General features: G+C 35.3%; 1 protein-coding gene and 1 long non-coding RNA gene across 2 annotated transcripts in view; one reads left to right on the top strand and one right to left on the bottom strand.

The window, feature by feature from the left end:
• LOC132134189 (D(2)-like dopamine receptor) overlaps window positions 1-18,794 on the top strand; it is a 57,513-nt gene that overhangs the window by 21,540 nt on the left and 17,179 nt on the right. The window contains exon 2 of the mRNA XM_059546983.1: window positions 5,470-5,776. Coding sequence (XP_059402966.1) covers window positions 5,498-5,776 — 279 coding nt within the window. The 5' untranslated portion in view covers window positions 5,470-5,497. The remainder of the gene's footprint in view (window positions 1-5,469; window positions 5,777-18,794) is intronic.
• LOC132134213 (uncharacterized) lies at window positions 15,904-17,935 on the bottom strand. The gene is made up of 3 exons (XR_009429425.1): window positions 17,894-17,935; window positions 16,547-16,618; window positions 15,904-16,004 (listed from the first exon to the last, which is right to left on the bottom strand). It is a non-coding gene; the product is annotated as an uncharacterized LOC132134213 (long non-coding RNA).

Below are 18,794 nucleotides of genomic sequence, written 5' to 3'. Positions count from 1 at the left end.
TGTATTACACTTGAAAAATTGTGATTCGACATGAGCATGTCTTAGTTTATAACGGCATTCATCACATTACATTTTCATTAGTTTCATGTTTCAAGTATTATCAATTACTGGACAGGTAATATCTTGAGTAAAACACACATTTCCCTTGCCACAGTGTTTTCTGCTTAAAGGCTACGTACTAATGCTTATATTGGGTAGAAAAGACTGGTGACTGAATGCAAAAGATAATTATAAGAGGCATCATGCCCATTCAAACAGAGGGGGCTTTTTAATGCAGCTTCCAATTGACAAAGAAGAAGAAGAAGAAAAATTCTTATATCATGGCCATTGATTAAGAATTTTTTCTCATGTTTAATTTGTGTTCTGGTTTTAATAAATCATGGCCACATTGTACCAATTAATTCCGTCATTTTGATTTAATTAAAACAAGGGAACGAATCAGTACAACGTGTCATGATTTACTTAATTGAGGGAATTAAAAAAAAAGAAAATTAATTCTTAATTCATGACCACGATAAATATATTTTTAAATGTCTGCTAATTATAATATAATACATATATTATGACATTATAATATATATATATATGTGTGTGTGTGTGTGTGTGTGTGTGTATTTGCACTGTTAATTGATTAAACTGTATCAACACTCAGAAAGATCTTCACTCTGGGGCTTTGAAAAGAAACGTTCTCGATTAATTTTCAATACAAATATATGTCCATATATATATGTCCACGATATCCTCCCTCCTCTCGGTGCCACGGACTACACATATTGGTTGCTGTGAGATAGAGTTGAATGATGCTTTGCCTGCAGAAACTGCAATACAATCTTTCCCCCCATCATATGTTCAAGTACATATCACGAAAAGACCCCTTTTATTGTGGGTGGGGGTGGATATGAAGAAAATGATACTGAAATTGCTTTTTCTTTCTCTGTAGTTTCCACACTGTCCTGTTGCTGGAGTCCCTATGTGTTTTGTTATATCCTACCAGCCACTGGTTTGTCTGGGGGGTCAGTTCTCATTTTTGTGATCACTATCATACACTGACAGAAACACAGCTCTTTGGCCATGAAAAACATGTCAAAAACTGTATCCAACTAGACAGCTAATCAGGGAGCAACAGAATATCAGAGATCTTCTGCTGCAGGAAATCTTCATTCAGTCAAATCAAAGTGTCACATGCTATTGATTGGTGAAAGATGTTTGAGGCTAATTAGGTGCGTTTACATGGACACTTTTTGCTTCCATCAGAATGAATTCATTCTGATTGATGAATCCGAACGTAGTGTTTACATTAACGCTAAATAAAGAGATTGGGTGGATATGCCTGTTTAAACCTTATTAGGTAACGACCAACACATGAACTAAAAAATTAGTAAAAGTGCCCCTTCCCGCACCCAAAACCAGTCATTTGTTAATGAGAGTCTTAAACAAGGACTCTGGTGGAATGTTGTCCTCCACTTCACAGACACTGAGTGAAAGGGGAGTTTTAAAATGATGGGACACTTATTTATGACACTTTATTCACCAGGAAGAACAGCTCGTTCCACGCCTAATACGTCATTACACTATTTCTACGTCACTGTGCATATGCAGTACTTTTACAGGATCAAATGTTTACATGTCCTCTCACTCGGATTACCAAAAGGAATAAACTAACCCTTACAATCCGATCGAAATTATAGTTTGCTCTGGCCAATTCAGTCCAATTGATGTGTTTACATATGACTTTTTTGTTCTGATTGTGCTTCTAGTCCTATTACGATTGAATTGGATCCATGTAAATGCAGCTATTGTTACCTAGCAGAAGCAGAAATCACCTTGTTCCTCCCCAGAATTAATTTTGCTTCAAAAGCTTAATACATCTCTGCCCTCGCCTAGATTTCCCAAGAGGCAAAGTGTAGACCGCCAGTCAATCCCTGATAACAGATGTACTTTAGTCCTGGAGCACCAAAATACATGGTCCTGCCAGTCATAATTTAGATCAAGGATATTGGATTATCATATTTATATTTGTATTATTGATGTAAACGGATGTTACATCAATAATGTATCTATTTTAACTGCTTGCATTACATTGTTACTTTAAAATATTTATATATATTATATATATATATATATATATATATATATATATATATATATTTCCATTTCAAATAAATACAGTTCTTTTAACTATAAATATATAATAATAATAATAATAATAATAATAATAAATACATAAATAAATAATTCCTCTTAGATGTATCACGATTTCCATAAAAATATTAAGCAGTACAGCTGTTTTCAATAATAACACTATTAATAATAAAATGTCTTCTGAGCACCAAATCAGCATGTTAGAATGATTTCTGCAGGATCACGTGACACTGAAGACTGGAGTAATGATGCTGAATGTTCAACTTTGCCATCGTAGAAATAAATTACATATTAAAATAGAAACATTTTAAATTGTAATAATTGTAATCTTTTACTTCATTTCTAAACAAAAAAAAAGCAGGTTTGGAAAGAGACTTGTTTCAAAAACATGACCAAAATATTACAGTAGCCAAACTTTAAATATTATGATTTTTTTTTTGTTTGTTTTTGTTTTTTTTTACTGAACGATTTTACCTTTCAACTCAGTCTCAAGTCAAGAGTATATTTAATATTTTTTTACATAAGTAACATTCTCTGAGGAATATTAAAGTTAAAATAAACTCCCACAACAATGAAAGAACTGCTTACTGACTGAATATGCCTGAATAACGTTATTTTCTTCTAATAAAACTCATTAGAAGTATTAAAATTAAAATACCATAAAATTAGCATCCTAGTCATTTAGGACTTGAAATAAGTGAGACAAGCAATTCAGATGGGCAATCCTGAGCAAAGGGAAGGTGCTCAGTGCTTCGAAGGTATTCATTGATTCTTGTTGGATCAAAGCTGGATGGAGGATCCTCTCTGCTGTGTTTGACAAAGACATCATTTTGTCAGGCAGTTTGCATCAATCAGTGGCCTTCACTTGCTCCATTGAGTCTGTGGCGCCACCGTCACACACACATTCACAGAAGTGATTGTGGGTAAGGGTAGAGGGCAGCGAATATAGATTGATGCTATAAAGGAGCAGGGAGATTGTTTCTATGAAAGGGCATTTGTTTTACTGCCTGTTCTTTCTTTGTGGTTTTGTCGTAATTTTTCTTTCATTGGGAAAGAAAAAGATTCTATATTGATTTTTCTTTTTAATTGTTTTTGCCTTGATGCTTGAACATTTGTGTTTTTATTGGTTTGTTAGACTTTGCTATTATCATTTGTGAGTGTCTTATAGTGCAGCATATGGTCCATCTGTGTGCTGACTTGTCATCACAAGAATGTGTTTAATTATTGATTGACTGAGTTTGACAAAAGATAAAATGATGACTCTCTGGAGGATTCAGTGCTTTAATCAGGAGCTGAGTATTCTAAAGCTCAACATCAATTCAGACTTAAAGAGGGCAAACATGAGAAATCCTGTGTAACAGAGTGGATAAGGGCATGGAGGCATTGACATGCCAGATTAGATAAACTGTCACTCACAAGTGCAAAGCATTTGATTGACGATGAACATAGATCAGATTGAATTTTCACACCAAAATGCATTATCTAATTCAAGAGATTTAAGAGCATGGTGTGTGTTGGTTTATACCGTTACGAGTAGTATATTATAGCTTCACACTCTTATACTCTAATGAATATTTGTCAGTATGTGTCTATTTTTCAAAATTCGAGAAAGAAGGCTCAGAGTCATAAAACACAAAACAATTCATAAATGAGCAAAAATATGAAAGAAAATAGAAAAATAGTATACTAAAATACTTTTTGGTCAAAAGAAACTATTATATTAATTTTTGATGATTTGATGATATTAATGAAAATTGGCTTTTGTTCTAAGAACTTTACAGTTATACTTTATTGTATAGTTGCTTCTTTTCTCATGTATGCTTGTGTTTGATTGTGTTCACATTACTTAATTCTATAAAAACAAACAAATATATATATATTGTATTTCTGACTTGATTATGACAACCATAATTTACCTTGTGACAGTCAGCGCCGGGCATACTAAGAAAATTTGTTTTAAATGGAGGCATTCAAACATTATTTTAATAAATATTATATATTTATAATATATATGATAATTGTCCCTAAGCTTTGGTAGCTTGTATCCTCAGTCTCACTGCTATTTCCTGTCGGTTTGAGATATTGATTTTGGAACTGGAATAGATCTTGCTGTGTAAATTCCAAATCAATACAAGACGGCAATTATGCCGCTATTCACACAGAACAAATCAACCATGTTTCAGCGGCTGTCCAATGTTATGGAGCTTAGAGGAGAAACTGGAGGAAGGATAGAAGATATTTTCTGTAATGTGTGTGTCTCAAATATTTTACTTAGGAAATGATGATAGGTGTGATTTCGAGAGTGTCAGGTGAATGCTGTGATTGTGCTGATTGTTCATTTACAATGCTCAGTGTTACCCATAGTGCGCAAGAGTGCTGAAGATTCCCCGTTCTCTTTCATTTTATTTCCCTTAGCGTCTTGCTGCTTTTATAACTGTATTATATTGAATCTGTCCTCATACAGTCATGTGAATATAAATTATCTCTCATTAAATGACTGTTTAATCCATTAATTCTGTTAAGTTTAGTTCTGTTCCTGTTCCACGGTTTACACCAAGCTTCCAGTTGGAAGGAAAAAACATAGGCTAAATGAGTTCTCTTCAATATCTCACTTATTTCTCCAAGATTGCATTGAGATTAAATGTAAATGAAGGCTTCTCAGTTTGGTTCTAAGAAAAACACTTCTCCTTTTTTTAGGAGTTTTTGACAACATCACAAACTTGAAATGCCAGGATGCTATTACAAGTCTGAGAAGTCTGTATAAACTCAAAACTTTCTCATTAAATTCTAGGAACATGGAAGTTCATGAAAAAAAAGAATTAATAAGAAAAGTAATTCCAACTTTTTATCTCAAAATTCTCATTTTTTTTATTCTGTGTCAGAAACCAAAAAGCTAAATTGCAAGATGTAAATTCAGAACTCTGAGGAAAAGAGTCAGACTTGTAAAATATAATTTCAGAAATGCAAGGAAAAGGTCAGAATTGTGAGATTTTTGTATTCCATGGCAGGAACCAAAAAAATTTTGAATTGTAATATACAAACTCAAAATTGCAAGAAAACGGTCAGAATTTTCAGTTTTATATCTCACACTTATGACCTAGGAGTGTTTGGGTAAGACGTTTAAAAGAAAATTCAAATTTTCTTTCCATTTGGTGATGAACATGATCTGTAAATTACACACTTCTGCTATAAATGAAACATACCCGAAAACTGTACTGTGATATGATCACAACCTCTGATCTATAATATTTTCCTTTGTGTTGGTGTACTACTGCTTGGTTTCATTCCATGTTTGTGGCTTCACTGACAGTGAATTATGTCTCTCAGTTTCAGGCTTCTTCCCTGGCCACAGCTCATGGATTTCCTCACGGAGTATCCCTACAATGACACTTATTATGACAACAGGACCGGGGCACTCAACAGCACAAGCTGTGAGGCCAAGCATCAGTATAACTACTATGCCATGCTCCTGACTCTCCTCATCTTTGTCATTGTCTTCGGCAATGTGTTGGTGTGCATGGCTGTCTCCCGAGAGAAAGCGCTGCAGACCACCACTAATTACCTCATTGTCAGCCTGGCGGTGGCAGATCTTCTTGTGGCTACATTAGTTATGCCCTGGGTGGTGTACCTTGAGGTAAGAAACTTTAATTGTATCAAATGGAGCCACATTTCTGGATTGAGATTATATGTAAAAAAAAATAAAAAAAAAATGAGCCTCAACATTTACCTTTGAAACACTTTAAGGATATGAGGCATGATTCAAAGTGCCTCACTATTGTTTAAATATGTTCTCTTAAATTAATTTAGTAGGATAATCAGCTTTACACCTTTAGGACATGTCCCAGAGGCTGCAGTAAGCTTGTGCCTTACAGCTTTCGGGTTTATAATGCACATGGCACCAAACAGCTTTTGTGTCGGCTGTGTGATTTCCAACTCACAGATAGTCAATTGATCTGTCCTTTGTCCTTGAAACATATTGCACCTCAGATAATTTGTAGCACCACAAAGGTTTCCTAGGAAATAGAGGACTAATTGAGCTGCAGCAATGCATCAGTAGGGTAATTTAACATTTTCTCCTTATGTCCTTAGGTACTACACTCCGTATAAGACCACCAATAGAGTATGCATTGTGGGACTGTGATGCAATATATTTTGACCCATATTTATTTGTATAAATTCTATATAGATGAATCCTTCTTAAAACTACTTAAGTTATTCAGTCAAGAGCAGTTAGTGATCTTGTCTCTTTCTTTTGTTGTTGAATTAACATTATGGACACACACAGTAGCAGGTTTATTAGGCTGCTGTCACTTTAAGACTTAATGCACAGATCCAATACACTGATACACATCCAATATTCTCCCAGCTGTTTATATTAACTTAAGACATAGTCGACACTGTTTATGTGAATGCTCAACAAAACAAACATATTGGCATAGTTTTGCCTTAATTTGTTTATTCTGGGCTTGTGTAGCACAGCCAGCTGTACCAAATTGAGTTCTCTTTCACGTTGTCACACTTTTTCAAATTAACCCATAGGTCTGCTTTTGTCTTTTTCCCACACGTTGACATTTTTAATGTTTTATGAGACATAAATCAAGTGTAAGCCAATTTATGTCCTGCTGGTAGATTAGTACATTGCAATTCAAATGTCCACATCTAACCTCCCTACTATGCAGGAGATTAGTTCTGATTACTTCCTAACATTTTCAATTCACAAAAAATGTTCAATATCATAGTTTTGTCAAACTGGTTTTTAGTCATTGTCTCATTTTCATGGTGAAATTGTGTACTGTATGAAAATGGATATTTATTTTGGAATTTTCAGAAGATTTAAGTGAAATTTTAATGATAGAAAATATCACCTAAATTTAAAAAAGTATGTAAAAGGGCACAATTAAATATCAAATATATATATTAAAAATCCAATATTGGCTTATACTGTATATCCAGTGTTGTTAACAGATTTGGTACCAGTATATTATGCCCCCTTCTCAACACCTAACATGTAAACCTAAAAATAATTTATGCATGCTTCAGTGCACTCTGGGAACTTAACCATTAACAAATCAGCAGCCTTGTTCAATATTAAAATGAGACAAGATGGGCCTACAGCAGTTAATAAAAATTTGTCAATCAACCATGCATTTGTATAGATGCAATATCATTCGGTTTTCCTCTGTGACACAAAAAAAGGTCTCTGCCATGGTTTTGAGCATGAAGAAAACTGATGTGCATGGTAACCGATTGCACTCGATTATATAATTTCCTTGTGGACATTATAATGTTCGTAAATCTTAATCTTGCTGGTTAGGTAGCAGTTGAAGTCCTTCCCTCCTCTAATGGATCACTTTTGCAGGTCATTTGATAATGGTAAAGGGATCATTTGACAATGATATATTAACCTTCGTTGATAGATTGATAGACATCCAGTGACATAGAATTACAACAAATTGACTAATATTTTGCCTTGATTTCGTTGTCGTTCTAGTTCGAGTATGCCATCATTATCATTTGATTCATTCAGATTGGCAGCAATTATTTTAGTATCAAAGAGATACTATTACAATTTGAATTTGTTTTTATTTTCATATTTTCAATGTATAATTAATTTGTTAGCTTTTATAAATGTTTATTTCAGTTTTAGTTTTAGTGCATCCAGTTATACTAAATAAAGAGAGAAACGTTGCCTTGGCAAATAGCTGAGGTTATTATTATTATTATCATTATTATTATTATTATTATTTTTTTTTACCTTTTTGATATAGTTGTAGCTGAAGCCAACTCTTGGATTTATTAAAACTGTGTTTGTGCTCAGGGCAATATTATCTCAAAAGCCTACAATTGAACTGCTAAAATGTGACGGGCATTCTCTGTTGAATTGTTTTTCTGTTGCACCATTAACCACAAATAATGATAATATCACTGGGAATGTAAGGAATGTGTGCTTTTCGTAGCACAAATTGAGAATTTTAATGTGCAGTCCATTATTCAGTCCATTCAGTACTATTGAGATATCAATGAAACAAACTCATCAGGCATCCTGCTCTACAGAAAAGACCATCAAAACAGAGCTAAAGTGTTTACATTTATGAAAATAAAACAAATTGAATAATGATAAACCATGTGCCAGCATATTTCAAACCTTACAAACTCTCTGCAGAAATGTTCATGGGGCCTTGAAATATCATCCATATAAATTTTCAGTCTAACATCAGATGTGGAAAAACCTCATTGGTAGCACAGTATTTTTAAAGATACATGAGAAGCATTTTCATGGTTAAAATGAAGGCATGTTGACATTTTCATCCGGTGGTAACTGTGAAATTCTGTGGCCCTGCACAATTGGCTTTTCATGTCCGGCAGGTCAACGGAAAAGAGAGACCCACTTGGCATCGTCATGTCGCTTATCAATGTCCATCTCAATCCGCATCAGTCTGTGAAACTAGCCTTTTGCTGAACTTTGCAGGGTCGGCTCAGCTGCTCTTTCAACATCCTTGAAAAATTTGACCACCTTATTAATGATTAGGAGGGTTTATGCAATGCTTTCTGGAGATTTTACAATGTAGCCCAAAAGTAGCTCATAGCTCATACTGAAAACATGAATGATGTTATCCTACATTCTTGAACAGTGAAAGAATGCTCTATTTATTTTGGCCAAGATAACTCAACACGCTGCAAGTGAAAAAACACATGTAAAAAGTAAAAAAAAACATGCAAATTAAGAAAACATCCTCATCAGTTTGACAACACGTGATGCAAATACGCACATCAGTAAGCATCAGCAAAAACCAAGAGGACAGAAACATTCAGTCATTCATAATTAGCATAATAAAAAATGGCATTTAAACGGGCGAGAGAAAGCATGCTTTTGCCATTAAATGACAACATATTGTCATAAAAATAGTTTTTAGTCTTGTATGATGACAATAAGTCTAAAAAAAACTAGATTTACCATGCAAAATATACTCATCTTTTATATACTCATCTGTCACCTAGTAGCGAATATGGCAAATTACCTGTACTTCCTTAGTAGACCACTACAATGTACACGTCACAAACTGGCACTTAAAGTCTCACATACCAAAAAGCACTTTCTTTACCATTGCCATTGATATAGTGTAAGGGGGGGGCAATGAAACTCAAACTGCAGCTTCTAAAATTTAGCTTTGGTTGAAAATGGTTGAATAAAAAAATATTTTGAGATCAAAAAGTATTTGGCAGATTCTGGATTAGATCCAACGTACAACAGTGTATGCATTTTATTTTTTATTTATTTTTTTTTAGGTTTTTTTTGCGGCAGCTACTTTAAGGCTTAAATTTAGATACTGTAGATGTCTTCAATCACTTTCCTGGCAGTGTTGCAGACACACTATATTGAGCTGTCGACCTAGACGGTGTCGTCTTGTCACCTTTTACCTGTAAATAATCAATGGCTTTATAAAGATGTGCTTGGGCAAAAATGCTCTCACTGTGATTTCTGCATCTAATGATGGATAGGATGGAGAAAGGGAAGGCTGATAAATTATGCCAGTACCGATTTAGGAAGCTACATCTAGGTAATAGGATCGGTGTTGAGAAGAACTGAAGATATAGTGACGAGCGGAAAAATATTGGAACAAATTTATGCTATGAGTTATGTTGACAGTTCAAGCTGACAGGACATGATTTACTAGGATTTAAAAATAGTGATGATATTGCACAAAGTGTTCATTGCTTTGTGTTTTCACAGTAGGGATTTGTAAATGGCTAGGCTGAAGCAGTGAGATAATACCAAATCAATGACTTCTCCCAAGTGAAAACTTTCATCATTTCTTTCGTGCAGAAAGGGACTACCATAACAGATATTTCTCTAGAGAGTTTATAAAGGTCTTGACTCTTGAATAATGAGTAAATATAGTGTTCATAATATAGGACAATATAGGAATATTAATTGCAATGTAAAAAAAAATAAAAAATTTCCTGCAGGTTTGGAAGGCAATACTTGGACTAATTTAAAACAACATTTGTGTCACTACTGCATGTATGGTAGAAAAAAAAATCACCAATCACACACAAACAATAAGCTGTATGTATTTTATCAAGTCAGAATGGGTTCTTCAGTAATTCAACACATTCTGGGATGTTCTTTCACCCTGGTCTACAAAGGTTATTTTGTTAAATATGATAAAATATATAAGATGAATACACATTTCTATCACATTCTATAAGATAAATACACATTTCTATCACATCTATCTATCCATGGCCAATAAAGCAAGGCTATCAAGTCAACGTTCAAATTTTGCATTGTGTTTGAATTTCAATTTATTTTAATTCTTTACATTAAAATTCCAGTTCAATTTTAACATCCTGTTTACTACCTGAATTCAGATTTAGTTCAGGAATTGAATTTAAAATTAATTCTCAATTCAGTTCTGCATGGTGCACAGATTGTGGTATATATATATATATATATATATATATATATATATATATATATATATATATATATATATATATATATATATATATATTGGCAAAAATAGTTACAGTACTGACCCTTTTTCTTAATAACCTCTGCAATTTGCTTTGGCATGCTGGATATTAGCTTCTGGGCCAAATCCTGACTGATGGCAATCCATTCTGACCTTATTAGTTCTCTGAGTTGATCACAATGTGTGGGCTTCTGCTTGTCCACTCACCTTTTGAGGACTGAACAAAGGCTCTCTATGGGATTGAGATCCGGGCAGTTGCCTGGCCATGGATCCAAAATTTAATTTGGAAGAAATCGCTCTTGCAGGACGTTTTGATACCATTCGTTATTCCTGGCAGTGTTTTGTGGCAGAATTATGAGAGTGCCCACTCCTTTGGTTGAAAAACAACTCCACACATGGATGGTCTCAGGATGCTTCACTGTTGGCACAACACAGAACTCATGATAGCGTTCATCTTTTCTTCTCCAATCAATTGATTTTCCAGATATTCCAAACAGTCGGAAGGCAGCTTCATCAGAGAAAATAACTTTGCACCAGTCCTCTGCTCTCTAAACCTTGTACTTCCTGCAGAATTTCAGTCTGTCCTTGACGGTTTTTTTTTGGAGAAAAGTGGCTTCTTTGCTGCCCTTGTTGGTACAAGGCCATTGTCCAAAAGTCTTGGCCTCACTGTGTGTGCCGATGCTCTCACACAAACCTGCTGCCATTCCTGAGCAAGCTCTGCACTGCTGGAGACTGTAGCTGATTCCTCAGAAGGAGATGGTCCTGGCACTTGCTGGACACTCTGGGACATCCTGAAGACTTCTTCACTGTAGTTGAACCTATTTAGTTGAAGTTCTTGATGATCCGGTGAATGGTTCTTTCAGGTGCAATATTCTTAGTAGCAATTACCTTACATGTGAGGCCATTTTGATGCAAATAGATGATGGTTGCACGTGTTTCTTTGGAGGTAACCATTGCTAACAAGAACACAATGATTTGGAAGCACATCTTCCCTTCTTTTATAGTGATCAATCTGCTCTTACAATCTAATTTATGTATAATTAGTGTATAATTAGTATGATAGTGATTTTACCTGACTAATACTCATTCACATGTTCACATGTGCTGCTGATATGATTAGTCAATTAATGTTAGCTTGTCATTTTGTGTCAGAATCAAAAAACAGTGATTTATTTATTTACGATAAAGATTTTAGCAATTATTGAAAATGCATATTGAGCACTCTACACAATAATCTTGAAACAGTGTGAATGAACACCACAACAGCTTAAGCATCAAACTTTGCAAAACACAAAATTGATGTCATTGCCAAAACTTTTGCCCATGGCTCTAGGTATTGGAATTGAGGATTGTACTGTACTGAAGGTAATTTAACATTATTCTTCATTTTATATTTCCAATGAAAAACAACACCTTCAGTAACCGATTACTCTGTAAGTCTTTGACTAAGTTAAAAGAAAATGGAAAGTTGAAAGTGAATAAAGATTAAGAAAAAAAAATTAAATAAATGTATAATGCACAATTAGCCAGTTATTAGTGTATTATCTTTCTACTACATACTTCAAATATAGTTTAAGTACCTCTTTTCTTATTCATACTAAGAGCTGAAGAGTTCCACTAAAAGCTTGTTGAATGTACTTAAATGAAAAGATGGTGGACTTTAAAGCATATATTAAGAGATAAAATGTAAAACCAATGCTAAATAACCATAGAAGGTTTTTTTTTTAAATTGTTGAGTGTATTATTGAGAAAATAGCCTTTCATACATTAATAAGGCATGAGTATATCATATACTCATATATTCCACCTCTTTTTATTTATGTGAGGTGTTCCTGTGGCTCAGTGGTAGAGTATTGCGATAGCAGCGCAAATCCCAGGGAACACACATAAAAACATAAAATGTATAGCCTGTAAGTCACTTTCGATAAAAGTGTCTGCTAAATGCATAAATGTGAGCTATCTTTTCATCTCTTTGTTAAACTGCTAAATTGAATATTTCATAGAAATACTGCTGTTTATCGTCACACTGATTTGTGTGTATTAATGGCTTCCCAGCAATATTGCTAAGGCTCTGTGTGGTGTTAAATATCTCTCCATACAAAAGCACATGCAGGTCCTAAATGAAAGGTTTTATGGAAAAAAACTGGAATTTTCCTTACATAATATAACAAGTTAATGGTATTTTTCAATCATGAGTAATCTTATTTGAAAATAATTTCATGTTGTTTTTATATGGTTTCATACAGTGAAATGTTTTCTCAATATGCAGCATTATTAAAGGAATAGTTCCCCCTTAGCTGCTGGTCACTACTGACTTTCATAGTATGAAAAAATACCTTTAATGTAACACACACACACACACACACACACACACACTGACGCATCCCTAATTTTAGTAATATTCTGTTAGTAATGCTGGATTAATACAATATAAGGTAATACTTTTGAATAGGGAACACTTATGAACTATTAACTACAACGTTTCCCTCAATAAATTCCTAATTTGCTGATTATTAATAGTAAATAAGGCAGTTGTTACATTACTGTATTGGGTAGGATTAGGCATGTAGAATAAGGTCATTTAAAATAAGGCATTAATAAGTGCTTAGTTACTACTACTAATAATATGCACGCTAATAAGAAAATACAGTGGTGGGAAAAGGTGTTGGTTCCTTATTTTTTGCATGTTTATCACACTTTAATGTTTTGGATCATCGAACAAATTTAAACATTGGTCAAGGAAAACCAATGAACACAACATGCAGTTTTTAAATGAAGGTTTTTATTATTAAGGGAAAACAAGTGTCAAAACTACATGGCCCTGTGTGAAGAAGTGTTTGCCCCTAAACCTAATAATTGTTTGGGCCACCCTTAGCAGCAACAACTGCAATCAAGTGTTTGTGATAACTTTCAATGAGTCTGTTACAGCACTGTGGAGGAATTTTGGTTCACTCATCTAAGCAGAATTGTAATTAAGCCACACTGGAGGGTTTTCAAGCATGAACAGCCTTTTTAAGGTCACGCCACAGCATCTCAATAGGATTCAGGTCTGGACTTTGACTAGGCCACTCCAAAGTCTTCATTTTGTTTTTCTTCAGCCATTCAGAGGTGGACTTGCTGGTGGGTTTTGGATCATTTTCCTACTGCAGAACCCAAGTTTGCTTCAGCTTAAAGTCACGAACAGATGGCTGGACATTCTCCTTCAGGATTTTTTGGTAAACAGCAGAATTCTCCATTTATCACAGCAAGTCTTCCAGGTCCAGAAGCAGACCATCACACTACCACCACCATATTTTACAGCTGGCATGATGTTCTTTTTCTGAAATGCGGTGTTACTTTTACACCAGACATTACATACACACAACTTTTGTCTCGTCAGTCCACAGAGTATTCTCCCAAAAGTCTTGGGGATCATCAATATTTTTTCTGGCAAAACTGAGACGAGCCTTTAGTCTTTGTCTTGGAAATCTGCCATGCAGACCATTTTTGCCCAGTCTCTTTCTTATGGTGGAGTTATGAACACTGACCTTAACTGAGGCAAGTGAGGCCTGCAGTTCTCTGAATGTTGTTGCGGGGTCTTTTGTGACCTCTTGGATGAGTCGTCACTGTGCTCTTGGGGTAATTTTGGTCGGCCAGCCACTCCAGTGCTGTTCCACAAATCTAGCACAGTGGCTAGATGAACAAATAACCAGACGCCACCCGATTCTAATATTCCATCAACGTTTAATAGTAATGACTTTATGAATTTCTTCACTAATAAAATAAATAACATTAGAAATACAATAGCGAATGTAGATTCTACAGCGTCTAATACTTCAGTTTCATCCATCGCACCCAAAGATAAACTGCAGTGCTTTACAACTATAGGACAGGAAGAGCTAAATAAACTTATCACTGTATCTAAACCAACCACATGTTTATTAGATCCTGTACCCAGTAAATTACTGAAAGAGTAGCCGAAGAACCGCTTCTCAATATCATTAACTCGTTGTTATCTTTAGGTCACGTCCAAAAACCATTCATGCTGGCGGTTATCAAGCCTCTTATTAAGAAACCAAAACTAGATCCTAGTGTACTGGCAAATTATAGGCCTATTTCAAATCTTCCATTTATTTCTAAAATTTTTGGAAAAAGTTGTGTCTGCTCAATTGAGCACCTTCCTGCAAAAAAATGATCTGTATGAAGAATTTCAGAAACTGCACTTGTTAAAATTACAAATGACCTGCTTCTTGCGTCAGATCAAGGCTGCATCTCATTTCTAGTCTTACTTGATCTTAGTGCTGCGTTCGACACCATAGATCATGACATACTCATAGATCGATTACAAACCTATACAGGTATTCAAGGGCAGGCCCTAAGATGGTTTAGATCCTACCTGTCCAATCACTACCATTTTGTTTATTTAAATGGGGAGTCATCTCATTTATCACCAGTAAAATATGGAGTGCCACAAGGATCCGTCCTAAGTCCCCTTCTATTTCCAATATACATGCTGCCACTTGGTAATATTATTAGAAAATACGGGATTAGTTTCCACTGTTATGTTGATGATACTCAGCTATATATGTCAACGAGACCAGGTTCAACTTCTAAATTATCTAAGCTAACAGAGTGTGTTAAAAATGTAAAATATTGGATGACCAATATTTTTTTCCTATTAAATTCGTCTAAGACAATCTAGTCCTCTAGACTGGACTATTGTAATGCACTTCTAGGTGGTTGTCCTGCTTCTTCAATAAACAAGCTACAGGTAGTCCAAAATGCAGCAGCTAGAGTCCTTACCAGGTCAAGAAAATATGACCATTTTACCCCAATTTTACAGTCTCTGCACCGGCTACCTATTAAGTTCTGTATCAATTATCATTACTTACCTATAAGGCCCTAAATGGTTTAGCTCCTGCGTACCTAACTAGCCTTCACACTACAACCCATCACGCTCCCTAAGGTCACAAAACGCTGGACTTTTGGTAGTTCCTAGGATAGCAAAGTCCACTAAGACTTCTTCACACAGGGCCATGTAGTTTTGGATTTTGTTTTCCCTTAATAATAAAAACCTTCATTTAAAAACAGCATGTTGTGTTTACTTTTATGTTAGTTACCTTTGACTAATATTTAAATTAGTTTGATGATCTGAAACATTAAAGTGTGACAAACATGCAAAAAATAAATCCAGAAGGGGTCCAACACTTTTTCACACCACTGTAGTTTAGAGACTCTAAAATAGAGCATTACCCAATAATATTTTTAACTTTGATTATTTTTAAAAAACACTTAGCTGACACATACCAGCATTACTGGAGTCTCCTGCAGCTCCAGCAAGAGTATCATCATCATCAGAATCACTTTCTTCAGGATCACCATCAGAATCTGTCATGTTGATCTCCTCTTCAATGAAAAATAAAACTCAGAACATGAAAAACATATGCATTCAGAAGTCAAACACGATCACACACCATTTATAAACCATACCTAATGACACTACATTCTACAGTGAACACAAGACATATTTCAGAGAAGAGTTTCCTTAAACCTCCCTGTGAGTTACTTACAATCATAATAGAACATTTACGTTACAGACCTTAAAAGGTACTGGTCAATATATTACTACAAATCTGTATTTAGAGCAGGGGTGTCCAGACTCTGTCCTGGAGGGCCGGTTTCCAGCAGAGTTTAGCTCCAACCCCAGACACACCTGAAGCAGATAATACTAGAAACCTCCAGGCAGGTGTGTGAAGGACACTGGCCCTACAGGACCGAGTCTGGACACTCCTGATTCAGACATCGACTAATATTACTGAAAGTGAAAACAGGTCATTAAATTACATACATTTGGTAACAGCTAAGTATATCACAGCCCATGAAGACATCAGACTTCAGAGCATTCACTGTTGCACTGAAATAACAGTTCATCCGAAACATGTGAATACCTCCTTAACTCCTTCAGCAGGGGCACAAACGCTCTGCTCCTCATTCAACACATGCTCTTTGACAGGTGACATCTGAAAACAATGAAAAAAAAAGCAAGGCTCATGTAGAGATGATTTCTTACAATTAGAGCTGCAACTAACGATTATTTTTTTCTGTCGACTAATCTAACGATTATTTTTGCGATTAGTCGACTACTCTAACGATTATTTTTATTTCAATAAATAATTTATCTAATGTTCTTTTTTTGATTAGATAATGAATCCTTTGGATAACTTTACAAAAAATTATAAGTACAACTTCTAATATAATATTTCAACCTTTATTCATTTTCAACCAATGTGGTTGAAGTTTTTACAGTATACAAAAATAAAGAGGCAAAGAAAATTATTTTACTATGGTTAATATGAGTTTACATTTGCGCTTCTAATTAAACCACAGTAGCCACAAATTTACAGTTGTCTGAGACGTCATGAAATGTTCTTTAGCATCACAAACCATAAAATGTGGTCAGGGTTCTGCTATGGATTAGCATGGTTTCCAGAGATCTGGAGCTGATTCTGGGTAGCTCGGTGGTCTGTGACTGTTGTCTCGCAGCGCGCTGTGTTTTAAGGGGCCATTCACATATCGCGTCTTTTGCGCGCTCAAGTTCGTTATTTCCAATGTAGGCGCGCGGTATGCGCGCTCATAATGAAAGCGGTGCGTGCGCGTCGCGACCGCGTCGCTTGTTCGAAACCCGCACCAACACAGACTTACTTTATTTTATCCTTACTTCAGCCGCTACAGGTGATCATACCAATAACTTGTAATCTTTACAAGAATATCAGAATCATGCAATGAGCAAGTCTGCTTTTATTAGACACTTAATAATATCACATCAGTTTGTGCTTTTAGAATCGCCGAATCTGCTGCGGTCGTTCCATCACATCTGCAGCAGAGACCTGAACCAGGAAGTTGGTCACCAGATCACACGGTAACCAGTTAAACCGTAACACCGGTGAGCACCAGGATGTTTTCCTCTGAGGTGCTCGTGCATCGCAGTTGTGCTGCCGTGGTACACCATATCGTTTTTTCAAAGGGAACAAATGGCCATTTTATTTGGCCTCTGTTTGAAGTATTCCCATACTTTTGATAACAGTGGTCTCTGTTTTTGTGATGGAATGCAACTTTCTCCATTCCCAGTATGCCATTACACGAGATGTAAATAGTGTGACGCGTGGATGCATTTCACGCACGTCAACGTATTTTTGTGGTCGACGTAATCGATGACGCCGACGCGTCGTTGCAGCACTACTTACAACATCAATCTAACATTTCACAAAATATGCAATGCACATTTTATTACCTACTCAACACAGTCCGGATCATCCAATAGTAACCGGTCCTTCTTCTGTCACCTGAAATTAAGGAAACAGAAATTAAAAAAAAAACATTCTACTGCAGACAAAGGATTCAGGGACTGTACAAATTGATAATGCACGTATACTGGAGTCCATAAACACTGACTGATCACTGACACATGAAATCAAAAAATACATTTTAAATTAAATCAATCAATTAATCAATCAATCAATCAGTCGTAGTACCTTCTATACGTCTGTGTCTTCTGACTGGGACAGAGTGTTGACTTCAAGAGTGGACGGTTCAAGCACACTATAGAAAAGAACATCAAATTAGACATCTGTGACAATAAATGAGTGCATAAAATACTGATTTAAAACATTAAATTATTTTATAATCTTGCTTCTATTTTATCAATGTAATTTACAAGTAAGATTACAATATTTTAAATCAATATTTAAATTTTCAAGTGTTACCCAAGTTAATGTTCATGACTTTGTAAGTATTACATTGCATGCATGTATATTGCAGTGTGTCAGGTTGTGCGCACGTTAACACCTGTGTTACGAGGACCCTGTTCTATGAGGACCATCATAAGAACATGGTCTTGACTTGACTGAAGAGTCTCAGTGTGTTAGATTGAAAAACGTCTGGTCTATTTGTATCCTTGTTATTACCGGGACATTGGTAACTAGACAAATGTGGACAGCTTATTTCAAGCATTTCTGTGTATGAGAAAAACTGGTGATTTGAGACACAGTGTCTGTGTTAGTTATACAGCATGAAACCAAGCCTCACTTTTAACACCCACAATAATGCAGCAAACAAATGTCTCTTAGAAACACATGTGGACAACGTAATCTGTTCTACTCTTTTAAGGACTAACACAATTATTTCAAGAACTTCTTG

This window comes from Carassius carassius, chromosome 4 (genome assembly GCF_963082965.1).
Source record: "Carassius carassius chromosome 4, fCarCar2.1, whole genome shotgun sequence".
Taxonomy (NCBI): Eukaryota; Metazoa; Chordata; class Actinopteri; order Cypriniformes; family Cyprinidae; genus Carassius; species Carassius carassius.
This window is presented reverse-complemented; position numbering and strand designations above follow the sequence as displayed.